Genomic DNA, 23236 nt, shown 5'->3' with positions numbered 1-23236 from the left:
TAATATAGGGATTTTTTTGCACTATTTTCTTCTTCTGGTTTTAAAATCAACATCGAGTCAACGTCACAGGAGTTGACATTTTCACACACTATAGTGCATCATTGCGTCATCAGTGTCTCATGATTATTCATGACACCATGACTACTTTCACACAGTCAGTGGTGGGATTGACAACCGTAGTTACTTACAGGTGTGAGTCTTGAAATGTCCCGTACATACTACAGCTTACAGTAGCATTACGAGTGCTGTCTGTATGAAAGAACAGTGACAGTGACTAAAAAATGGCGACATCCATAACACCAGCATGTCTTATCACAATTGCCACCATGTAATTAAATAAGTCCAATTAAGGTGTGAGTTCATCATATCATAGTTAACCGACAGCGGCTTTGAATGCTTTTTAACCGCGTGCAGCTTTTGTGTCGCTCGGCTCGTGCCCGTGAGCAGCTGGTGGAAAACAGTGGCTGAATCTTCGTATGACACGCAGCTCATTTCTCCGTAAGTTAACGAAACCTCACATGAAACACACTAGACACATGCGTGTACAGTGCAGCAGGCTCTCACTGTATATGACGTAACTAACAACTATTTGTCCAGTACGGTTCCATTCACACAGCACAGGTTTGCTGATAATGCGGTTGTGAGGCCTGAAAATTTGCGGGTGTCAGTTTGGTTATTGAATGCGGTTGTCACTCTCGTAAATAACCGAACTGTGTGTGAACGTAACCATATTAAACACTCAAAACAGGTCTGACAACCGTATTTTGATGCTGTCTGAATGTTGCCCACGCGATATTCTCATAAGACAAGCAGTTCAAACTCTCAAGCAGCATGCGCTTCAGTTGATACCGGGCCGTGAGTGTTCACGATGCTGACGGGGAACAGGCTTTCAATCTATGGCGAAACCTTCTAAATGTTAGCGCAACACGCTAGCAGAATAGCAGAATAGGCACAGTGAATTACTTAGTATTGTCCGAGTGTGCTTTTGTGCTAAAGGGATATAAGCCATCATTTACTCACCTTCATGTTGTTCCAAACCCATATAACTTGTGAAACACAAAGATAGACATTAGGCAGAATGTTAGGGTCTGAGAGGCTCAATCACCATTCACTTTCATTTGAGTTAAAAAAAAAAAAAAATAAAAAGCAATGAAAGTGAATGGTGATTGGAGCTCTCAGACTGTAACAATGTGCCTAACATCTCCCTTTGGGTTCTACTGAGGAAAGAAAGTCATATGGATTTGAAACAACATTAGGGTGAATAAATGATAACAAAATCATAATTCAATCATAAACACAGAAGTCAGCATAGGGGCAATACTAAGTAATTCACACTTCCTAAGACCTTTGCTCACACACTGCCTGTCACAACCTATTAACTTGCACTTCCCTGCATTATGTTAAGAATAATGTGTTTAGAAGGCACACCCAATAATTTAGAATTGGAATGTAATGCCATAAAAAAAATCCTTTTTCTTGCCTCTTTTAGGTCCGGATTAGTCCTGCCAATGTTGGCTTCGTTCCTCTGTATGGAGTCAACCTCAGACATAAAGTCCTGGCACTGTTTGCTCCTGAGGACCAGTTCACGGGTAGCCAACTTTCCTTCCCTTTGCATTTACCCATGAAAATACCTTGTGTGATCAGTCTTATGACTCCCATATGGACCAACCATGTTACAATTGCTTTAATCTCTTATATCCTTTTATCCTTCTCTTCTTCTCTTCCCTCTTCAGCTGTGGCATTGTTTTTGGCTGATGAGTGGCACGCAGTGCAAGATATTCTCAAAACTTCTGATCCTGCAAGAGAAGGCCTTGTGAAGGTATTCTTTCAATTTTGTAAAAAAAATTATCAGATGTTCCATGTTTCCATTTTAAGCAAATGATACAGACTAATTTTTGTACTGAAGAGAGAATCATTGAATCACTGGAATTATTCACTAATCGGTATGTTTTTTGAAAACTGTATGATTTCCATGTATGGAACACAAAAGCAGTTATCTAGTAAGATCTCCATTATGCTCTTTTCTATACAATAAAGATGAATAGAAAAACTGATGAAAATATGACAGATTGGTGGATAAAAATGACAAAAAAGCATCATTAACGTAGTTTGTATTGTGCTTTATTCCAATTCTTCTGAAGCCATATGATAATTTGACTTGAAGACAAGACCAAAAGTTATTCGGCGAAAAGCTCTGAAATCCCATTTGCGCTTATGCACGAAAGATGCCGCCTAGTGACACTTCACTCCAGGTTTAACGTCAATGACCTCAAACATCACTGGTGTCTCTTGATGAATTATGATGCAATTTTATAATTGTTTTGAATTGAACGCATGAAAAACGAAGACCACGTTTTTATTTTATGTGTACTATTTTTTTTTTTTTTTTTTTTTTTTTTTTTTTTTGTCTTGTTTTGGCTATTCCTTCTTTGCCAAGTCCATAAAAAAGCTACATTTAGTCATTTTCTTTGAGGCTGTATTTTGGACTCTTAAATGGTCTCAAGCACTCCACCAATGGTCTGATGTTTTTTTTTTTTTATACAAAAAGACATTTTGGGTTGTGCTTCATTATAGAAAGACAGAAATTATGAAGGAGGTTTAGGAGGGAAATGTTATGTAGCAGGTGGGCCAAACAAATAAGTGGAAACAGGCAGTAGTTTGTGCCTGATAATTGAAAGGAGTCTTTGCCTCAGTCTCACAGTCATACACAGGCATGTCTTCATTATTCACTAGAGCAAGGTCTTGAAATACATATTTCGAAGTACACACATAGGCATTCTTTCTGTTTGCCTGTTTTGCCTTTCTCACTCAAAAATACACAAAACATCATCTTTGAAAACAGTTCTGCAAAATGAGGGCCTGTTCATTTCACCATGCTGTGTACTGTAATATGCCCCATGTGTTGAAATATCCCGTGAGACAGACTGGATTTCCTCTCCCTGCATCTCCATAGTTTTATTGCTCTATAACAGTGTTTCCCAACCTTTTTCCCTACTCCGCAAGGCACATCAGTAAGGCACAACTATTTTCAAGAATAAGCAAACTATTTTCACGTTTCTATTGTTTCAGAAGCAGATTTGAACTTCTTTTGTACGTTACATCTTTTGTTTGCTGCTGTTTGTACAGGTGAGGTCTGTGGGTGAGAGGATAGTCTTATATGTTCTGAACCGCATCATTTACCGGACAGTGGAGATGAGTTCTAACGAAGTGCCATTCCTGTGCCATGGAGAAGACGACTACGCCAAAATCCTCTGGAAGAATGGAGAGGCAGTGGGCTTCTACTCGGTCAAATCTAAAGGTCGGTCTCTCTCCCAGGAGTGTCAAGCTGTACGGTAGAATCATTGCTCATTCTGCCCCCTGTATAAGTTTTCATCAAAAACTGCCTGGAGTTGCACACTGGTGATGGTTGAGGAGATTCCCGCACTCTTTCTAAAGCATTTCAGTGTGACAAAAGTGCTATATATATGTAACTAATTATTATTAAAGTATAATAATTAAGTACAATGCACAGGATTGTGGCTATTCAAGAGTTCTTAAGTAAATACATATCCAATCTAATGTACAGAATGTTTGGCATTCCTTATACAGGTGCATAATCTACTGTGTTTGTTCTCCCCTACAGGTAGCTTGTGTAATAGCTTTGTGAGCCAGTGCTACCTGCTTCCTGTCATGGACTCTATATTTGTACGAAAGGATCACCGTGGTAATGGTCATGGCTTGCAGATGTTGGAGGACTTTGTGGACTGTTTTAAAGATGATGAACTGGGCTTGAAATACCCTCTAACACAGGCCATGCAAAAGGGTAAGAAATGTTAAATGCTTCTTTAAAACTAGCCTTTGTTTATTTACAGTCTTATACTCTATAAGGAAGCAAAAAAAAAAAAAAAGATTTGAATAAGGGTGGCAATGTAAAATTTAATTATGCAAATAATCAAGATAAAATAACTCATGTTTGTTATTATTGGGAAATCAGGTTTTGATACTTGCTCATAGCTACAGCGACATATTTTTGAAGATTCCTCTGATTCTTAAAGGAATATTCCGGGTTCAATACAAGTTAAGCTCAATCAACAGCATTTGTGGCATAATATTGATTACCACAAAAATTTATTTTGTCTCTTCCCTCCTTTTCTTTAAAGAAAACAAAAATCTTTGTTCCAGTGAGGCACTTACAATGGAAGTGATTGGGGCCAATGTTTGAACGTTAAAATACTCAGTTTCAAAAGTATAGCCAAAAGACATAAACAATATGCGTGTAAACATGATTTTAGCGTGACAAAATCACTTACTATCCTTCTCTGTGTAAAGTAATAACTAATTTCACAACATTGTTGCCATAACGATGTAATGTCAACAAACCCTAAAATGAAAATTATGGTTTAAACAACTTTACTCCTCAAATAATACTTGAGTTTTAACAGATGAATGAAAGTGCTTTTATAAAATTAGAAAAGGAGGGACGAGTCAAAATTATTTTTTGTTGTAATCAACATTATGCCACAAATGCTGTTGATTGATTGAGCTTAATTTGTATTGAACCTGGAATATTCCTTTAAAAATGTGTTGGAAGTAGTTATGTGGAAAACCGGTTCACCCCCACCTCATATTACACTTTATACTGAAAACTGTAATGTTTATGTGCTTTCTCTAACAAAATTTTTACTGAATGGGAAAAAAAAAAAAAATCTTTAAGTTGATCATAAATCTTTTTTTTTTTTTGCAACCCATTTTACTTCCATAAGGTGACATATTTCCAAGTGAAACCGCATATTCAATGAAAGTTAAGGCAGGGCTCCAGACTGCGACTAAAATGGTCGCAAATGCATCCAAAAATAATTTATTGTGACTATAATTTAAAATCTATTTGCCGTTGGTGACAATCGGGTTGTATGCGTTCATATGCGGTTTTGTCAGATATCATCTTGTGAGTTATTGAATACATCTATAGAGCGCGCACCAGTGTGTCTTGCGCCTATTTTCACTAATTCTTTTGTGGTGACGAGCTCGCTGCACCTCACACAACAACTTAAATCTAGCGCGAGAGAGTTATGACCAAATGACTCTTGAACCGGGTCTTTTTCATGAATCACCCGAAAAGAACTGAGGGTTTGAACTCAGGAGCTCAGGTTAGCAGTTTGAAACAGATTCACTTTCTCAGCAAATCAGCCGTCAGTGAGCTCACAACTGGGAGCACAGACATTTCAAAATAAGAATCCCATGTGTATTTTTAAGTCCCATATTGTGTACCACTATTTTTTCTCCTGGTAATTATTGATTGGGATTGGAGTAGCACAATAAACTGCATGGGATTTCAATCAATTTGTACTCTTGTAGTCTCTGTGTCTGGGCCATCCGGTAACAGTAAAAGACTAAGGCAGTATTGTAAAACCATTTATATACTGTGTGTGTGTGTATATATATATATATATGAGTGCACCTTGGTTCTTGGTAAAAAAAAAATGAACCGTACAGTTCACCACCCACGTTCGGGAAGCATTGGCACCACGGTCGGTTCACCAAGTTTAATGATGCATCTGGAGCACAAGTTTTGGTCAAGAAAACAAAGCGTCAAACAGACAGGCACAGTTACAACCACTGCTAATGCACCTGAATGGATCTGTAAATGGATATGCTCCACCTGTGTTTCATGTAAAATCACAATAAAAAGTGATTTGATGTGGGTCAACTTGATGACATCACTGTTCTTTATGGGAACATTTTCTTTTTGCAGTCAATTACAACCAAAATGGGCACGGTTTGCAGACATCGCTCGACACGACTGCCGTACACTGGTAATACATATCAGTAATGCACGTGAGGGTTTATTTAAAACACGCACGCAAGTTCTCCCTGTTTCCTCGCACGGCTGTAATCTATTGCGAGCATCAATATTGCGCTTTTATTAATGGCATTAAGATGCCATTATAGTGATACATGATTAATCATTTACGCCGACATCACCCAGGGAAAGAGCCACTGGTGAGCCAAAACTGCTCACACTCCCTTCCGTTTTTAAGCAGGCACTCCGTGCTAATTCAAACAGACATGAAACAATAACTAAAGTGTTTGGGGTGTTCATGTGGGATTTCCACGTATTATTAAAATACTCGAACAGCATTATCACAACATCCCTTCTCATATGCATTTTAATAGCAAGGATATTCCGTCCATAGTGATGTACAGCTTCAGAATATTGAATATATGTTGAGATGAATTTGAAGTGCACTTTATGTTGATGCATGTAGCATATTGATTTAGTATTGATTTTTTTTTTTTAAGTACCCTGATGAAAATTAACCATGGTTTTACTATAGTAATATTGTAGTAACCATGACTGCTGTCACCATGGTTTTCTGTGCAGAAATCATTGTTTTTATACAATTAACCATGGTTTTAATAATAGTAATATGTAGTTTCTATATAGTAAACATGATTTTATTATATATTGTAACCATGACAGTAACCATGTTTAACTTTATATTGTGGTTACTATGATTTTACTAAAAATAACATGGTTAAACTATGCTTACTGTTGTAAAACCATGATTTTTATTTAAGGGCAAACCTGTTGAAGTGTTTACCAAATAGATTATTCTTTGGATTTGGCAGTAATATTTTTTTCTGGCCAAAGCAAATACCAAACCGTACCGAAACCATGACCCTAAAACCGTGATACAAACTGTTGAGGGACTTGTTCACAACTATTACATAAGGTGCAAACATTCATTGATGCTCAAGAAGACAACAAACTGCTATATGCATACTCTATGTAATTATCTGTAATGTAGATTGTGAAGAGCAGTATTAAATAAAAATGTTATCTCTTATATTTGTATAAATTATGAAAGGGATGTGAACATTTATGAGACAAAAAGGGAATGCAAACTTATCATCTTAACTATATATACTGTTTATTAAACCTTCGATTAATGGGATATCAGCTGACTTCCTTTTCTTTGGCTTTCTATCTTGTTTCTGAACAGCAATCTAAATTGAGCAATTCTGTGATTTGGTGATTAAAAACAGCCATTTGGCTCCTTAATGTTTCAGTTTAGAAGCCAATGGCTGTTTAAGTCTGGAGCCCTGTAAGGCTTTGCTTGGAATTGTAAAAAGTTACGTAGAAGAATGGAGCGAGGTGGTTGGATGGGAGGGGTTGAAAGAGAGATTTATAGTTTCAGAGAATGTTTGTAACTTTGAAGATTATGAAGAACAAACATTTTCTTACTTAAATAATGAGCATAGAAGATGAATCTTGCACAGTAAGACCAGGAACGTTAAGGTAAGAATGCAGTTTTGAGCACTGATTTTTATTATGTACTGGCTCCATAATAGTATTTTCTTAATTTCTAACAACTTAAATGAGAAATCCTCTAGTTTGCTTTAAGAAGGTAAATAGGTGAATTTTAATTTCATGTTCACTTTTATTTAAACACAGATAAATACTACAGTTTATGTGCATCAGTTTATGTGCCTAACCCCTCTGCCACAGTATGCAGCCAGTACCTGAGCACATATCCAGCCGATGCTGACCTGTTTTGGGAGGTGGAGGGAGTCGGAGGTCCCTACCAGAAAGTGAAAGTGGCAAGCAAACTTAGCTCCCTGGCACTCCGATGTGAGTATTGTCATTAGTGCTGCTTGGATCCTTTCTGTCCGTGACCTTTTTATGTTAGTCTAGAATAGAGGTCGATCAATAGTGGATTTTGCCAATACCGATTACCCGGCCCTTGTTTTTTTTTAATCAATTTATTGCATTTAAAAAAAATCTTAGTCTTTCCTTACTATGATTGCCACAGACATAGATGCTGCAAGAGTCCAAAATTAGTAAAATCCCTGATGTGTGTTTGTTGTAAAACCAAAATCCCAATAATAGCCAGAGGAAAGAAAAAAAAAAGATTTGGTGCATAACGTGAGCCTGTTAATTATAATAATTAAAAATAATTAAATACACCTGGGACTCTTATTTTGAAATGCCTGGGCCTTCAGCTAACATAAATACAGTGATGGGAGAACATTGTCTCAAGTTGTTCCTTGCAGGGGACTATTACAATCATCTACGATGTATAACAATAGAATCACTATAAAGTAAACATTGTCATATGGGCTAAAATATACTGTGTGAATCTTCAACAGTAGATCATCATTCACCAATAGTAGATCAGCAGCAAATGTTTGTCATTTGTCATATTTTTTGATAACGTTCCACATTAATAATCTCAAATTACTCCATAAACGGTGATCCTGACAAAGTCTTGGCTCCGTTACAATGCTTTATATGTAAATATTCACCAAATATTGTAATAATACACCAAGTATTGCATTTTGTAGCCTCTATATTCACCAGATGAAGGGTTTTGGCCACATAGGAACATGGAGGATTAAAAAATCTCTCTGCAACTATCATTGAATATTTTTGCCGACAACTGATAGTTCCAAAAAACAACTATTGACACAGATTAATCAGTAAAACCGATATACTGGTCAACCTCTAATCTAGTATAGCCTACTAATAAAATGCTGACCTTTACAGTTATAGGATTATTTCTCAAAATGACCTTTACCAGCCATGCTGGGTAGGAAGGCACTGGTGATAGAGACCAGTGTCACAACACTTGAATGGATTTATAGTTTTGATATAACTAATGTATTGTTTGTGTTTGTTGTGCTGGTCTCCATAAAGGGAACCACAGCTCATGGGCAGAAGAGCACAGCAAAAATGGAGAGGTTGCAAATAACAAAGTGCAAATGACTGAGGAGAGCCTGGATATTACGGTATATTTGAAGATCCTGTGATTTGTCCTTTCATGTTATTTGTTTTAATAGTAGGGATGGGCCAGGATGGTTAACTAGATGTCCAAAACCAACTAGTTAGTTAGTGAGGTCAGTTAAGTTCCTGTAACTCAACTGGTTGAGTACAGAGCAAACAATGCCAAGTTCATGGGTTCGATTCCCAAGGAACTCACAAGCTGATAAAATGTATACTTTGAATGTTTGGAGATATCTTTGGATAAAATCATCTGCCGAGTCATAGTTGAGGATATTTGTTTTGTTTTAGCTTGCTTATAAAAATTATTTCTACGTTCATTATTTTGTAGTGGTAGTGCATTAAAGGGGAAGAATTTAGAGACACGTCTTGGAGGGGGTTTTGGCGGTTTTAGCTGCTGACTGTCTTAAGCGGCTATTCACACTGAACACATTTTTTTGCATCCGTCTACACTATTATAAAAAGTTTTTCTATTTAAATGTGCTATGGATGTCTTTGAACCGTTGCATCGTGCATCGCTGCCATGTGATGTTACAAAAAGCCTTAAACTTTTACAAACGCATCTTGAGACACCTGGGTTCTGTTTTGTTCATTGCGCTGTGTGGGCAAAAATGCGTTTGGTTTGAGCACCACTAACAGTTAATACTAACTCTTTAGAGAAGTAGGGTCTCTAAATTCAACCGCTTGCTTCAACATTCAAAGCTCTACTTTTGTAATAAAGCTGCCAACTTCTACAATAACTTTCAAGACAACTTTACTGTTGCACTTAATGCTTCCTTAACACCATCAAGTCATTCAGACAACCCACCGACTAGTTGATTTTTAAAAATATGTAGTCTTGCACATCCCTACACCCCTTTATAGTTGCACTTTTACCTCTAAATGCCAAATGTAAGCTTTGTGTGTAGTCATTCAGTGATTTGTTCACCTTGACTAAGTTGAGTGAATTGTTGCACTTTTGGTTTTGCAGGAAGAAGTGGTGGTAGTCAAAAAACATCTCAAAGTAGCAGAAGGTTTGTATTTTTTTTTTTTTTCAATTTTACTTCATAAAACACACTTTCCTGCCAATTCAGGCAGTTTAAGTTGGTATTAAAATCCCTGCTTTTGTCTCGCTGCCTCTCTCAGTAAAATTGAATGAAATGCCCATATCCAAACGCACATGGAGCAGCGAGCGCTCACAAAGGAAAAGGCTGAGAGAAGAACCGGAGGAGAGAGCAGAGGAGGACCGACCTGAAAAAATCAACAGGTCTCTAAAACCTCTTATACACGATGCTTAATAGCAGTCGATCAATGAGGTTGTCCTTCAGATCACTATAAATTTACTGTTCTGTGTGGCCCTGTGATAATATGCATATGATATCATAATACAACAGACGGGCTCTTATAATGTTACTTTTCCATTTGTCTGATAATAAAAGCACCACTCATGTGAAAATGTAGTTAAAGTAGCATCTTTTTTTAGTCTGTTAGTATCTTTTCATTTAAAGTTGACTTTTATATTGTCTTTATCATTTCAAACCTGTGATGTGTGGATCAGATTAGAGGAACCGGAAACAGAAACTGATGCTGTTGTACCCGAGACTAAAGAACCAGAGGATGGAGAGAGTGCAGGAGAACAAGAGGACAAAGCAAACTCAGTCCAGGTGCAGGAGGCTGTGGCCACTGAAACCCCTGCAGTTGAGGCAGAGCATGAATGTCCGGTGAGGGATGAGGCCCTGTTTGTCCCCTGCTAAATCCCACACACCCTTTGTTGATGTCTGGCACAATATTTCCTCTTAGGCTTAGTATGAGGACAGTTTGCAGACATAGCTACTTGTTCAAATTATGTTTGTTTTTGTATTTCATAAAACAGTTGTGGAATTGTGTGCCCTCTACAGCAGAGGTGCATATACATATTGTGTTTGTGCGCATATGCAATTATGCACACACCCGAACCACAGGTATCGATCACTATCTCTATGTACAGGTGGCAGAGGTGAATGGAGAAATGAGTGACGTTCAAGAAGAAAAAAACGAGGGAGAATCTGACACTGTTGAGGATGCGCTGGATCAGGGGCGCCCCCTAGAGGAAGAAGCTGTTGTGCAAAATGGCACTGCAGAGAAAGAGGAGATGGAGGTAGAGGGAGAGAAAGAAGCAGAGGAGACTCTGGTTAGAAAGGTATAATATTTTGTTAGTGACTGTTCTATGGATTTTAGTGACATCTATTTGTCTGTTTCAGGGCAAGGTTGTACTGTTACCAGGCTTGACACATCAATAAACAGAAAATTTTCTTTATGATTATCGATCGATGTCTGCAATTGTTCAGATATAAATAGGGCTACTCATTGCACAGTAGTCTTTGTCTCTTCATACATGTTTCTCAGCACAACTTTGGTAAAGTGTGAGCAGCAGGGTTACTTAATAGGCGATCATTAACTGAAGCTGCTGACCTGTATCTGCATGATTTTATGCATTGCACTGCTGCCTCACGATTGGCTGATTAGACAATCGCATGGCTAAGTAGGTGTACAGGTGTACCTAATAAAGTGCTCAGTGAGTGTATATTGTGTATATGTATCTTACATATAGCCTACAAAATGTATTTTCAGTTACAGGTATGTCTTTTTCTGGTTTGACAGCTTGAATGAAACCTATTCAAGGCTACATACAGACATATTAAACTTAGCCATTTCTAATCATCCAGTTTGTGCAGTTACATCAGTTTCAACCACTAACCTGCAAACTCATCAGTGTCACCTTGTACATTCTTGAATCCAAAAACCAAATTTTTTTGTGTATTGTGACTAGATAAGCAACTTTGGACTGCCACCTGCACTAAAAATATTTGGTACTGTGTTGGGTCTAGAGGTCGACCAAAGGTGTATTTTCCCGATACCGATAACCAAGATGGTGGAAAAGGCAGATAACCAATTAAACGTCCGGTATTTTTTTAAATTGAGAATGTTAAAAAAATGTCTTAGTCTTTCCTTACTATGACAGGCACAAACATTGAGGCTACAAGAGTCCAAAATAAATAAAATCCAAGATGCAGTTTATTGTTCAACCAAAATCCCAATAATAACCAAAAAACTAAATTAAAATTTGGTGCAGAAGATGGGACTGTAAACAAACCCCAAACACACAAGGGACTCTTATTTTGATATTTCAGAGACTTGGCTCAGTTTTAATGCTCTATATTTAAGTATTTACCAAATTAAACTTTTTAAAGCCTATATTCACCAGATGAAGATTTTTGTAAATATTGATATTTCGCAATATGAGGTTTAATGAAGAATCTCTAGTTGGCTCACCACTTGATATGAAGTGAAAAATGTGGTTCCTAATCCAAAATCTTTCTCTGACTTGAAGTTTAGATCATCAACATCAACCCTTCAAATTGGACCAGAACTGAATTGGTTGACTGTTGTTTTGCTTTGTCTTTTGCAGGATGACATTACCGATCCCCTAGCAGAATCTGAAAAATCTGCTGCAGTGGCTGATCAGATTGACCAAGAGCCTATTACTGAGGAGAAACAGGAGGCAGAGGTGGAAATTACCCCTGCAGATGAGGAAATGGAAGAGGAAATAGCTCCTGCCATTGAGAAGGAACAAGAAGAGGAAGTAGCTCCTGCCATTGAAGAGGAACAGGCAGAGGAAGTAGCTGCTGCCATTGAGAAGGAAGAGGAAGTAGCTCCTGCCATTGAGAAGGAACAAGAAGAGGAAGTAGCTCCTGCCATTGAGAAGGAACAAGAAGAGGAAGTAGCTACTGCCATTGAAGAGGAACAGGCAGAGGAAGTAGCTTCTGCAGTTGAGGAGGAACACGAAAAGGACTTACCTTCTGCAGTTGAGGAGGAAGAGGAAGTAACTCCTGCAGCCGAGAACACCAAAGACACTGATCAGCCCACAGCTGTTGAGACCTCTTCTGAGGACCTTCAAGCTGACCTGTCAGATGGGGACAGTGACGCAGTGGGGGAACCAGCGCATCCGGAACTCGATGCTCCAGAAGACAAGGCCTCTGGTTCTCCTACTGTGGCAGGGGAGCGAGAGGCCGTCATGGATTCAGAGGAACCACCTCTGAACCAAGAAATTGAAACTGCTTCCGATGTGCCACTTAAAGCAGAGGTGAGCCAACCTGCCATGGAAGACAAAAAAAAAGAGGAAATGGAGGCAGGAGGTCAAAAGAACGTGGTTCCTGAGGAGGAGCCAGAGGAAGACAAACAGGCTGACACTGATGAAAAAGATAAACAAAAAGAAGAAGAGAACACTTTTGCTACAGAAGATGAGGGGAAAAGCTCAGATGAGGCTAATGATTCCTCCACTGATGTTCGAGTCCTTCGAGGAGGCAGAAGCAAACCTGTCCCTCCAACCCCCAAACGCACATCCAGCAGACGGAGCAAAGCTGTGATCGTAGAGGAAATAGAAGGGGAGATGGAGGAAGAAGAAGTGGAGGAGGAGAAGCTCACAAGCACAGAAGAGGAGAAGGGAAGCACCGAGGAAGAGGAAGCTGAAGAGCACAGCACGGGAGAGGAGGATGAGCCACCTGTGATTGATAGGAGGGTTTTGAGGAGTAAAACCAAAGTGATTAAGTCCACGCCCAGAGCGAGAGCAAAGAGACGCAGCAAAATCTGAGTACACACATTCACACACTGTTTCTCTGTCACTCAACAACACTCTATTGTCCTTTTACATACAATACCCAGTTTAATTTAATTTGCACAGTATGTAAAGTTAGTAAGCATCTCTCAATACACCGTTATATCAGAGATCTCTTCTAATAAAGGTGCAGAAGGTATTTTATACTTGGGTTTGGGTTTATAACAGGCGGTGTGTACAAAATCTAGGTTGTGCTTTTAATTTAGGTTTTGTGAGTGACATTTTTTTGCTAAAAGAAACAACATACTGCATATGAAAAAAGTGCAGTATTTCATATTTAAGGAATAATTTGGGTTAAATTCAAGTTAAAACTTTTCACAGCGTCTGTCACCACAGAATACAATTTTATATCATACCTCGATTTGTGAAACAAACCATAAATTGGAGTACAGAGATGCATTTACAATGGAAGTCTATGGGTAAAACCGCTTGGCCCACAGACTTCCATTGTAAGTGCACAACTATAAATCTGAACTTTTTTTCTGTGCCAATTGACAGCATGCCACAGATTCTGTTAATGAAACATAACTTGTATTTAACCTGTAATGTTTCTTTAATATGCTGTAAGCACTGCCCTTTATTTGCATTAAAGGGATAGTCCACCCAAAAATGAAAATTCATTGCCATCCCAGCTGTATGACTTTCTTTCATCTGCTGAACAAAAATGATTTTTAGTAGAATATCTCAGATCTCTAGGTCCATGCAATAAAATACAATGCAGTGAATGGGACTCCAGTGATTAAATCCATGTCTTCAGAAGTGATGTGATAGGTGTGGGTGAGAAACAGATCAATATTTAAGTCCTTTTTTTTTTTTTTACTAGTATCAATCTCCACTTTCACATTCACATTCTTCTTTTGTTTTTGGTGATTTGCATTCTTCATGCACATCGCCACCTACTGGGCAGGGAGGAGAGTTTATAGTAAAAGAATGGACTTAAATATTGATCTTTCTCACCCACACCTATCATATTGCTTCTGAAGACATGGATTAAACTGCTGTAGTTGTATGGATTACTCTTATTTTGCCTTTTTGTGCTTTTCGAAGCTCCAACATTTTGGTCACCATTAACTTACATTGTATGGACCTACAGAGCTGAAATATTCTTCCAAAAATCTTCATTTGTGTTCAGCAGAAGAAAGAAAGTCATGCACATGAGGGGTGAGTAAATGATGAGAGAATTTTCATTTTTGGGTGAACTACTCCTTTAAGGGTTTACAGACATCTCAAAATTATAGCTGTGATTTTAACTGTTTTTACATTATTTTGTCTTACTTAACTTTGCAGCTTATCCTCACCAATCCTGAACTGCTGATAAAAAAAAAAGCTTGCAAATTTGCAAGACTTTAGTTACAATGTGAAGCTCTTAAAGGGATAGTTTTAGTTCACCCAAAAAGGGAAATTCTGGCATCATTTACTCACCCTCATGCTGTTCCAAACCCGTAACTTTCTTTCCTACGTAAAATGCAAAAGGAGATATCAGGCAGAATGACAGCCTTGGTCACCATTCACTTTTATTACATATTTTTTGCTATTTAACGAAAGTAACTGGTGGCTGTCATTCTGTCTTTTGTATCTCATTTTTTTTATTCTACACAAGAGAAAAAGTAAAATGGGAACAACATGAGGGGCTTTAAAGGGACAGTTCACTCAAAAATTAAAATTCTGTTATCATTTACTCAACCCCATGTTGTTCCAAAGCCGAATGACTTCTTGGAACGCAAAAGGAGGTGTTAGGCGTCAACATTATTTAGAATTTCTCCTTGTTTTCCACCGAAGAAAGAGTCATATGGGTTTGGAATGATATGACTAAATAAGTACAAGTAAATAACAACAGAATTTTAATTTTTAGGTGGACTGCCCGTTTAATAGCAATTTGGCCACTCGTAAGTGGTTATTTTTTTCTTACTATAATGACTGGTGTTTTTGCAGTGTATGAGGATTGTACTGTATGACACCATTAGCGTTATACATTTAAACTCACCTAAATTGAAGAATATTGCTACTTTTTTTTTTCTCTGTTTATCGTTTGTATTTCTAAAAGTTTAAAGCCATATGTTGTTTCATTCATATTTTTATTTTCAAGCTGTGAAAGAGACACCCTGTCATTGAGTTTTCCCCGCTCAAGTGTTTTTAGTCTTCGTCTTTGGTTGCACATTTTTGTTTGACCACAAGAGTGCACTCTAGGATGTATTAAAAAAAAATAAATAAAAAAAATAAAAAAAGCCATTGCAAGGAGTAAAATGATTTCACACTCTTTCAGGACAGTCTGTTTTCTGACTCCACTGATATCTCACTGTGAACACTTGAGATCTGTTGCTCACATTTTTATAACAGGTGAAAGTAGAAGAATGCCAGACATTACGTTTTTGGCGGGACTGAATTCTTGGATTTGTTTTTCTCGAATGTGATTTACTTTTGTTTTGAGAAAGGCAAATCAAAAGTGGAATATTTTGGGCATAAGTTGGAAACCTCTTTTTACTTGTTTTAGATGTTTGAGTAATATTTTTCTGAAATACCTTCCTGAATCTGTAAATATCCTGTAGTTAATAAATACCTTTTCTGTATATATTCCTGTGTCCTCCGTTTTTCAACAAAAATGTTTTCAGCCCAATTCGTTTTACATTAGTAAATATGAATATTCCTTGTACAGTGTTTTTTATTTGAACAGCAGAAGTTGAACCTGCCCCAATTATGTAGCTTTGCTGTCTAGATTTTCACCTCAAATAGGCATAACCTTATAGTCTTTTTCTGGTTAGACTTTTATCATGACGAGTCTTGATGAGGTGCTTGAAACTTGATATTTCAGCTGTGTGAACATACATACACATGTGCAATGCTGAGTGATTAGTGCATTTCTGACACTACACTCACTTTATACAGTGAACTGGGCACTCTCCTCAGCCATCATCAGTGTGCAGCATCCACCTGGATGATGCGACAGCAGCTCACCACACACCAGCTATTAGTGGAGAGGAGAGAGTAGAGTTATAGAGCCAATTAATGGCGAGGGATTATTAGGAGGCCATGATTGATAAGGGCCAATGGGGGGGATTTGGCCAGGACACCGGGGTTTACACTCCTACTCTTTATGAGAAGTGCCCTGGGATTTTTAATGACCACAGAGAGTCAGGATTTTGGTTTAATGTCTCACCTGAAGGACGGTGCCTTTTGTACAGTATAGTGTCCCTGTCACTATACTGGGGCATTAGGACCCACACAGCCCGCAGGGTGAGCACCCACTGCTGGCCTCCCTAATACCTCTTCCAGCAGCAACCTTAATTTTCCCTAGTAGGTCTCCCATCCAGGTATTGGCCAGGCTCAACCCTGCTTAGCTTCAGTGGGCAAGTGGTCTTGAGCTACAGGGTGATATGGCTGCTGAAGAAAGGGTTGAATGATTATTTGGTGCCAATCATTTGAAAAGCAAGGTGTGTGTGAGAGTGTATGTGTCTGTTCTTTTGTGTTTTCTAACAAAAGCTGCCCAGCTGGCTTCCTCCTCTGCCTTGCCCTGTCTGTTTCTCTCTGCTTTTATCTATTTTAGCAAATTTCATGTCATTTTCACATCTTTTGTATTTCATTGAATATGTCTATATGCTTGTAACCTTGCAAATCTTCAAAAGGAGTTGGTTAAGGGGTATGTTGAAGATGTATTGGACTGTAAGAAATGTGGAAAGAGGGATTTAGAGACTGAACACATAGACATCCTCTTTATGTACATTTCCCATCTTTTGAATGGTTTATAGTTTATAGTTCTCCATAAGTGAGTGCATTTGTGCATTAGTGTGTGTATCTGCACATACATCTGTGTGTTTGTGGTGTGGTGCACCAAGGCTCTGTGTGTGTGTGTGTATTTTATGGTCTTGGCTGATTAAGCTTGGCACTGTCAGGAGTGGGTTTGTGTGTGTAATTAATGATGTGTCTCCTGCTCTCTCCCCTGGTAAAGGCTAATAGGATTTTCCAGCCCCAGGCTATAGCGAGGAGAGGCTGGGCACATGTGGAAGTGTGCAGGAGAGGAGAGGGGAGGCAGATTGTGAGAGGTGATAGGAGACGTGACAGCGCAGGAGGTTTGAGCAGGTGGAGGTGAGAGGTTGGAGAGGATTCTCGATGGTCTGGCTGTGCTCGAGAGTAGAATTTGAGACCAGTGTGGGAAAATGAGAATGTTAAGAAGCATTTGTGTTCAAATGGAAAATCCTCAGGAGAAAGAAACTGGTTGAAAAAGAAAAGAAGATGCATTCTTTGAAGTCCTTAAACATGTAAAGTGAGAAAAAAAAAAAAAAAAAAATTTAAAAAAACATTATTGTTATTAAGCTGTTATTAATTTTAAACTATTTTCTTTGAAATAGTTAAAAAATGGCTCAACACTTTACAATGAGGGTCTATCTGTTAACATTCGTGAACAATTGTATTTTTATTATCATTAACAAAGGTTAAAAATGCTGTTACTTTTTTTTTATTTATTTTTTTTTATTATTGTTTTAATGGAACCTTACCTTACATTGTTAACATTTTACATTAATATTCCCTTTAAGAGTTTATAAAGGGATTCATAGTGACTAATAAGTCATTTACAAGTGCATAATAAATCATTGCTATGCAGTTAAAACAATATAAATAAAAAATGACTCTTTTTTTTTTTGCAATATTTGCCAAAAACTGAGCATTTTGACTTGCTTTATAAATACACTTATTCACTTGTATTAATCGAAAACATAAAATTAGTTAGATTTAATGGAGGGATCATGCCATTTTGCTAAAGTCCACTTTGTGTTTGTTAATTAGGCTAATGTCTTGACTAACTTTTTCTTGTTACGTTGATGTCAAAAGAATGCTGCTATTCCTAGTTACCAACATTTCCATTTTCAGGTCTTCGTGTTGTTTCCCAACATACTGTATATTAAAGCCAGATGACCTTTTAAAAGTGAAAAGTGTTTCTGTGAAAAATGCTTTGAAAAGTAATTAGTATCAGTAATGTGATTGCTTTCCAGATGAATTAATCTGTATACTGATTACAATTTAATATAAGTAATTAGTCATTTGAAGTGAACTACTTTTTGTGTATTGTACTCTGTATTGGTTGGGTAACACTTTACAATAAGGTTCCATTTGTTATTTAACATGAACTAACAATGAACAATACTTGAACAGTATTTATTAATCTTGGTTAATGTTAATTTCAACATATACAGAACATGTACACAATTTTAAAATCAAAAGTTTTATTTGTTTACATTAGTTAATGCACTATGGACTAACATGAACTAACAATGAACAATTGTATTAAAAAAAATAATAAATGCTGTAAAAATATATATTGTTCATTGTTTGTTCATAAGACCTTATGCTTTAAAAATGTTAACCAGTGGAACCCACTCGTTGTTATAAACGCATATCAATGATTTATAATGCATTTGTAAATGAATTCTTACTCAATAAAAAACCCCTTTGTAAACCCTTAATAAAGGAAACATTTTGCAAAGTGTTACTTAAAATCTTCATTTATTTTCAATAATTTAAGCCAAAAATAAAATAGATTTCAAGATTTATCACATTTTAAACAGCATTTACTGCACACTCTGTAAACCTTGTGTAAAATCGCTGTACTATGTCCTATACATGCAGAATACAAAATAACTTAACAGACCCTAAAATAGTTCTTTCTAAAGTTTATGATGCGAAAATGGAAATCAAATTTTGAGCTGAACTAAAAATACACAAGAATTATGAAGCGTTATTATATTTTGCATTAGTGTGTTCGGCAAAAATACCATCAATAGTTGATTGACAGTCATTCTATTAAATCTTAAAAGCAAAAACAACTGAAACATTTTTCAATTCCATGCACTTTGCTCTTAAATGGATAGTTCACCCAAAAATGAAAATTCTCCTATTTTTTATATATATATATATATATATATATATATATATATATATATATATATATATATATATATATATATATATCCCAGGTTTGTATGGCTTTCTTTCTTCACCAGAACACATTGAAGAAAATGTGAAAAATATCTTAGCTCAGTAGGTCCTTAAGATGCAAGTGAATGTTGATTTCTCTTTTGAAGCTCCAAAAATCACAGACAGTCAGTGTAAATGTCATCGATACGACTCCAGCTGTTAAATGAATGTCTTCTAAAGTGACACGATCTCTTTTGGAGTGAAAAAGATCAATATTTAAGTACTTTTTTTTAACTCTAAGTCATGCTTCCGTTCTGCAGTGGTATGTGCATGTGACATAATCGCATTAGCATTTGAAACACCCGAGAACTGACGCACGTGTGTCACAGCCGGAAGATCAGCTCTGTTTACAAGTGAGAAGGAGGAACGCTGTACAGTAAGTTGGTTTGTTTTGCTTTAGATCTGTATTTATATGTTTCTTTACTCACAATGGTGCGTTTGTGTGCTTATCATGGATGTCTCAACCGGGTGGAGAACATGAGATTATGTCTTTATCATGGCAACGCGAATACGTCAAATGAGAGACCACTTGAACTCCACCCTCTTGTCAAGCCTAACGGAATTGATGGTTTATAGTTAAAAAGTACTTAAATATTGAACTTTTTTTGCACCAAAAGTGATTGTATCACTTTAGAAGACATTAATTTAGCAGCTGGAGTCATATCGATGATGTTTATGCTGACTGTCTGTGATTTTTGGAGCTTCAAAAGACAAATCTCCATTTACTTGCATTTTAAGGACCTACTGAGCTAAGATCTTTTTATTTTTTTCTTCAAATGTGTTCTGGTGAAGAAAGAAAGCCATACACACCTGGGACATCAAGGGTGAGTAAATAATGAGAAATTTCATTTTTGGGTATACTATGTAACCATGTACCAATATACTTCAACATGTTTGAACATTAAAAAAAAGAGATGTTTAAGTATCACCGTAAGCTTTAATGAAGAGAAGATGGATGGAGCAAAGTGGAGGAAGGGTGAAAAAAGGAAATGAGAAGGTCTGAGTTAACTGAAGATGGGGTGAATGAGGGATGCTGAGAGGGTGTGGGGTGAAAGACAGGCATACTGGGGGGTTCTTGTGTGGTGGGGCTGATTGTGTTGCTGGGTGGAGGGGGGCATTGTGGGAAAGCATGGGCCGGAGAATGTGAGGGAGAGGGAAGGAGAGAGGTGTGAGAGAACGAGCAGGTGATTTAAAACAACAACAGAAGGCTTCTCCCCTCCACCTCCTCCTTGCCTCTCCTGTCTCACTGAAGCAAAACAAGGAAATCCATTACAAAAAAGGCTTGTGTGATAAAGGACTTTGCTGTGTGTGTGTGTGTGTGTGTGTGTGTGTGTGTGTGTGTGTGTGCGTGCGTGCGTGTGCGTGCGCGCAGAGGCAAGACAACAGATATACAGTATCTGAAAACTAAAGATTTTTTGCGATATATAAGTGTGCCCATGAAGCTCTTGTCCAGTTCGAAAGTGTATGTGTATATAGACACATTTTCAGTCCATTAATGTGGTCCCCTTCTCTTCCTCACCTCCATGAGATAAAGACCTCTATTCTATCTCGGAGAAAGAGAGATGGTGTTGGCAGGCTCCAGAGAGCAAACAGAGAGAAGCAGAAGTAAATAATAAAGGGATATGGAAGGCAGTAATGGTATGGTGGCAGTGAGCACCACGTTTTCCACCACAGGTGGGGCTGCACACGAGATCTAGCCTAGCTCTCAGTCTCCCTCTGGGGGAAAAGATAGGGTGGAAGAGCCCGTCTCTGCTCCTTTCACATTACCCCTTATGTTAAAACCAGTCAGGGGGAAAATTGGGGCCTGCGTGGTCCTCCACAGGCCCACCTGAGCCCACTGAGACAGGAATGGAGGGAAAAATGAGGGAGGCAGTGGGAGCGACAACCCTGGAAACCTACAAGTCTCTAAATGCATGAGTAATAAGAATCATAACCTTGAAAACATGCTGGATATTAAAACATATATATATGTGAAAAAGAAACTGTGTTTGTTAGAATTTGATAGTGTGTCTGTTGGCTCCTATACATGAAAGAATAGGAGAACTTATGCGTGTTTACAGTGTAAAGGTATGGATAGTGCAATCATACCTATTCATTTCAAACTTCAAATTCAGTAAAACTTTAATAGATTTACCTGTTCTTATTGTACATCTTATTGGGTGTTTTTTTTTTTTTTTTTTTTTTTAACTTTCAAATTGGAATTATTGGATTATTCATAAAGCACAATGGCATTCCCATGTATTGATTAGAAATTGTATTTGGAAGATGTGATTATACGAAAAATGCTCATAGCTCATCCATACTATACATATATATATATATATATATATATATATATATATATATATATATATATATATATATATATATGAGTGTGTGCGCAGGGTTGGGGAGTAACAGAATACGTGTAACGGGTATTACGTGTTTAAAATACAAAATATAAGTAACTGTATTCCACTACAGTTACAATTTATATCATTGGTAATTAGAATACAGTTACATTCAAAAGGAATTTTGATTACTGAAGAGATTACTTTGCATTTTATTGTCATTTGTTTCATTTAATATTTAGTCCTTATGGATGGAAAAGTGTGTACATATAAATGATGCGATCCAAAGTGTATTTGAACAGCGGTGAAACACTTTCTTATGATGTGTTACATTCATACGAGCAGACAGAGAAGTAAGTTTGAAGTTTGGAGCAGAAGAAATAGAAATAAACCTTTCAGCTTTATGCTAAGCTAAAATGCTATTTCTTGCCATTTTACATGCACCAGGCATGATCGTATTTTTTATCTAGAAAATTCACGTTAGATCATAATTTCTTTTTTCTAGTAAGACCTTTGATATTAGGGCAAAAATCTTATTCTTGATAATAATTTCTGTATTGTTTTCCTGTAAAAATATCAAAAAATCCTTAAAACAAGATCAATTTGATTTATCTTTGATTAAACAACACTGCATAAGGTATTTAGGTTTTTCAGAGAATGTATTTTTAACATGTGTATTTTGTCTTATTGTACTGGCAGAGTTTTTATAGTCAAAACAAGTGAAAAAATCTACCAGTGCTGAAGAAGTAATCCAAAGTATTTAGAATACATTACTGACCTTGAGTAATCTAACGGAATACGTTACAAATTACATTTTACAGCATGTAATCTGTAGTGGAATACATTTCAAAAGTAACCCTCCCAACCCTGTGTGTGCGTAGTTAGTATCAAAACTATTAACTAACTAATATTATAGCAATGCTTTGGTTTCAATACAACTTAAGCTCAAGCAACAGCATTTGTGGCATAATGTTGATTACACATTGTAAGTGCCTCACTTACACCCAGTTTTTGCTTTTTTAAGGAAAATGAGGGACAAGTCAAAATTATGTTTTTGCAGTAGTCAGCGTTATTCTGTTCATTGAGCTCAATTTGTGTTGAACCTAGAATATTCCTTTAAGTCTTACAAAATTACTATGCCCCCTTATTTCTATGTAACATTTGCCTAGACAGTTGTTTTTCTTCCCTAGCCCGTCAGATGGCGCCTGGTTTCAGACTTGGGGCTGTTTAGGGTGCAGTGGTAAGGCACAGATGTTGCCTGTCCTGTCCTTTTGTTTTCCCCCCATTGAGAAGAGAGACCTCAGCTGTTAAAGGAGATTCTTCATTATAGCTCCAATGTTCTTTTGAAAATCATTTCCATTAAAACATGTTTTTTTTTTCTCTCTCAAAGGAAGGTACCAAAGCGAAGGTTAAATGAAGTTGAACAATGCACAGGCTCGTTGGGTGCTTCTATGACATTCTCAATGACAGATCACATTGTGGGCAAAGGCCTCTTGAAGAGGACAGGGGGATGGAAGGTGCTGTGGCTAAGGCAGATGTCTGCAT

The 23236-nt window shown here is 37.3% G+C and overlaps 1 protein-coding gene across 2 annotated transcripts in view; it reads left to right on the top strand.

Moving 5' to 3' along the window:
* Positions 1–15963, top strand: part of LOC127431269 (soluble lamin-associated protein of 75 kDa-like) — a 35594-nt gene extending 19631 nt beyond the window's left edge. For both annotated transcript variants that reach the window (XM_051681644.1, XM_051681643.1), the window contains exons 3-13: positions 1490–1589; positions 1734–1819; positions 3127–3298; positions 3623–3802; positions 7490–7612; positions 8678–8769; positions 9732–9774; positions 9887–10007; positions 10299–10461; positions 10728–10919; positions 12189–15963. In XM_051681644.1, coding sequence (XP_051537604.1) covers positions 1490–1589; positions 1734–1819; positions 3127–3298; positions 3623–3802; positions 7490–7612; positions 8678–8769; positions 9732–9774; positions 9887–10007; positions 10299–10461; positions 10728–10919; positions 12189–13370 — 2454 coding nt within the window. In that variant the 3' untranslated portion in view covers positions 13371–15963. The remainder of the gene's footprint in view (positions 1–1489; positions 1590–1733; positions 1820–3126; positions 3299–3622; positions 3803–7489; positions 7613–8677; positions 8770–9731; positions 9775–9886; positions 10008–10298; positions 10462–10727; positions 10920–12188) is intronic.
* The last annotated feature ends 7273 nt before the right edge of the window (positions 15964–23236 follow it).

This window comes from Myxocyprinus asiaticus, chromosome 40 (genome assembly GCF_019703515.2).
Source record: "Myxocyprinus asiaticus isolate MX2 ecotype Aquarium Trade chromosome 40, UBuf_Myxa_2, whole genome shotgun sequence".
Lineage (NCBI taxonomy): Eukaryota > Metazoa > Chordata > Actinopteri > Cypriniformes > Catostomidae > Myxocyprinus > Myxocyprinus asiaticus.
Note: the sequence above shows the minus strand (reverse complement) of the source record. Positions and strands in the feature narration are given on the sequence as shown.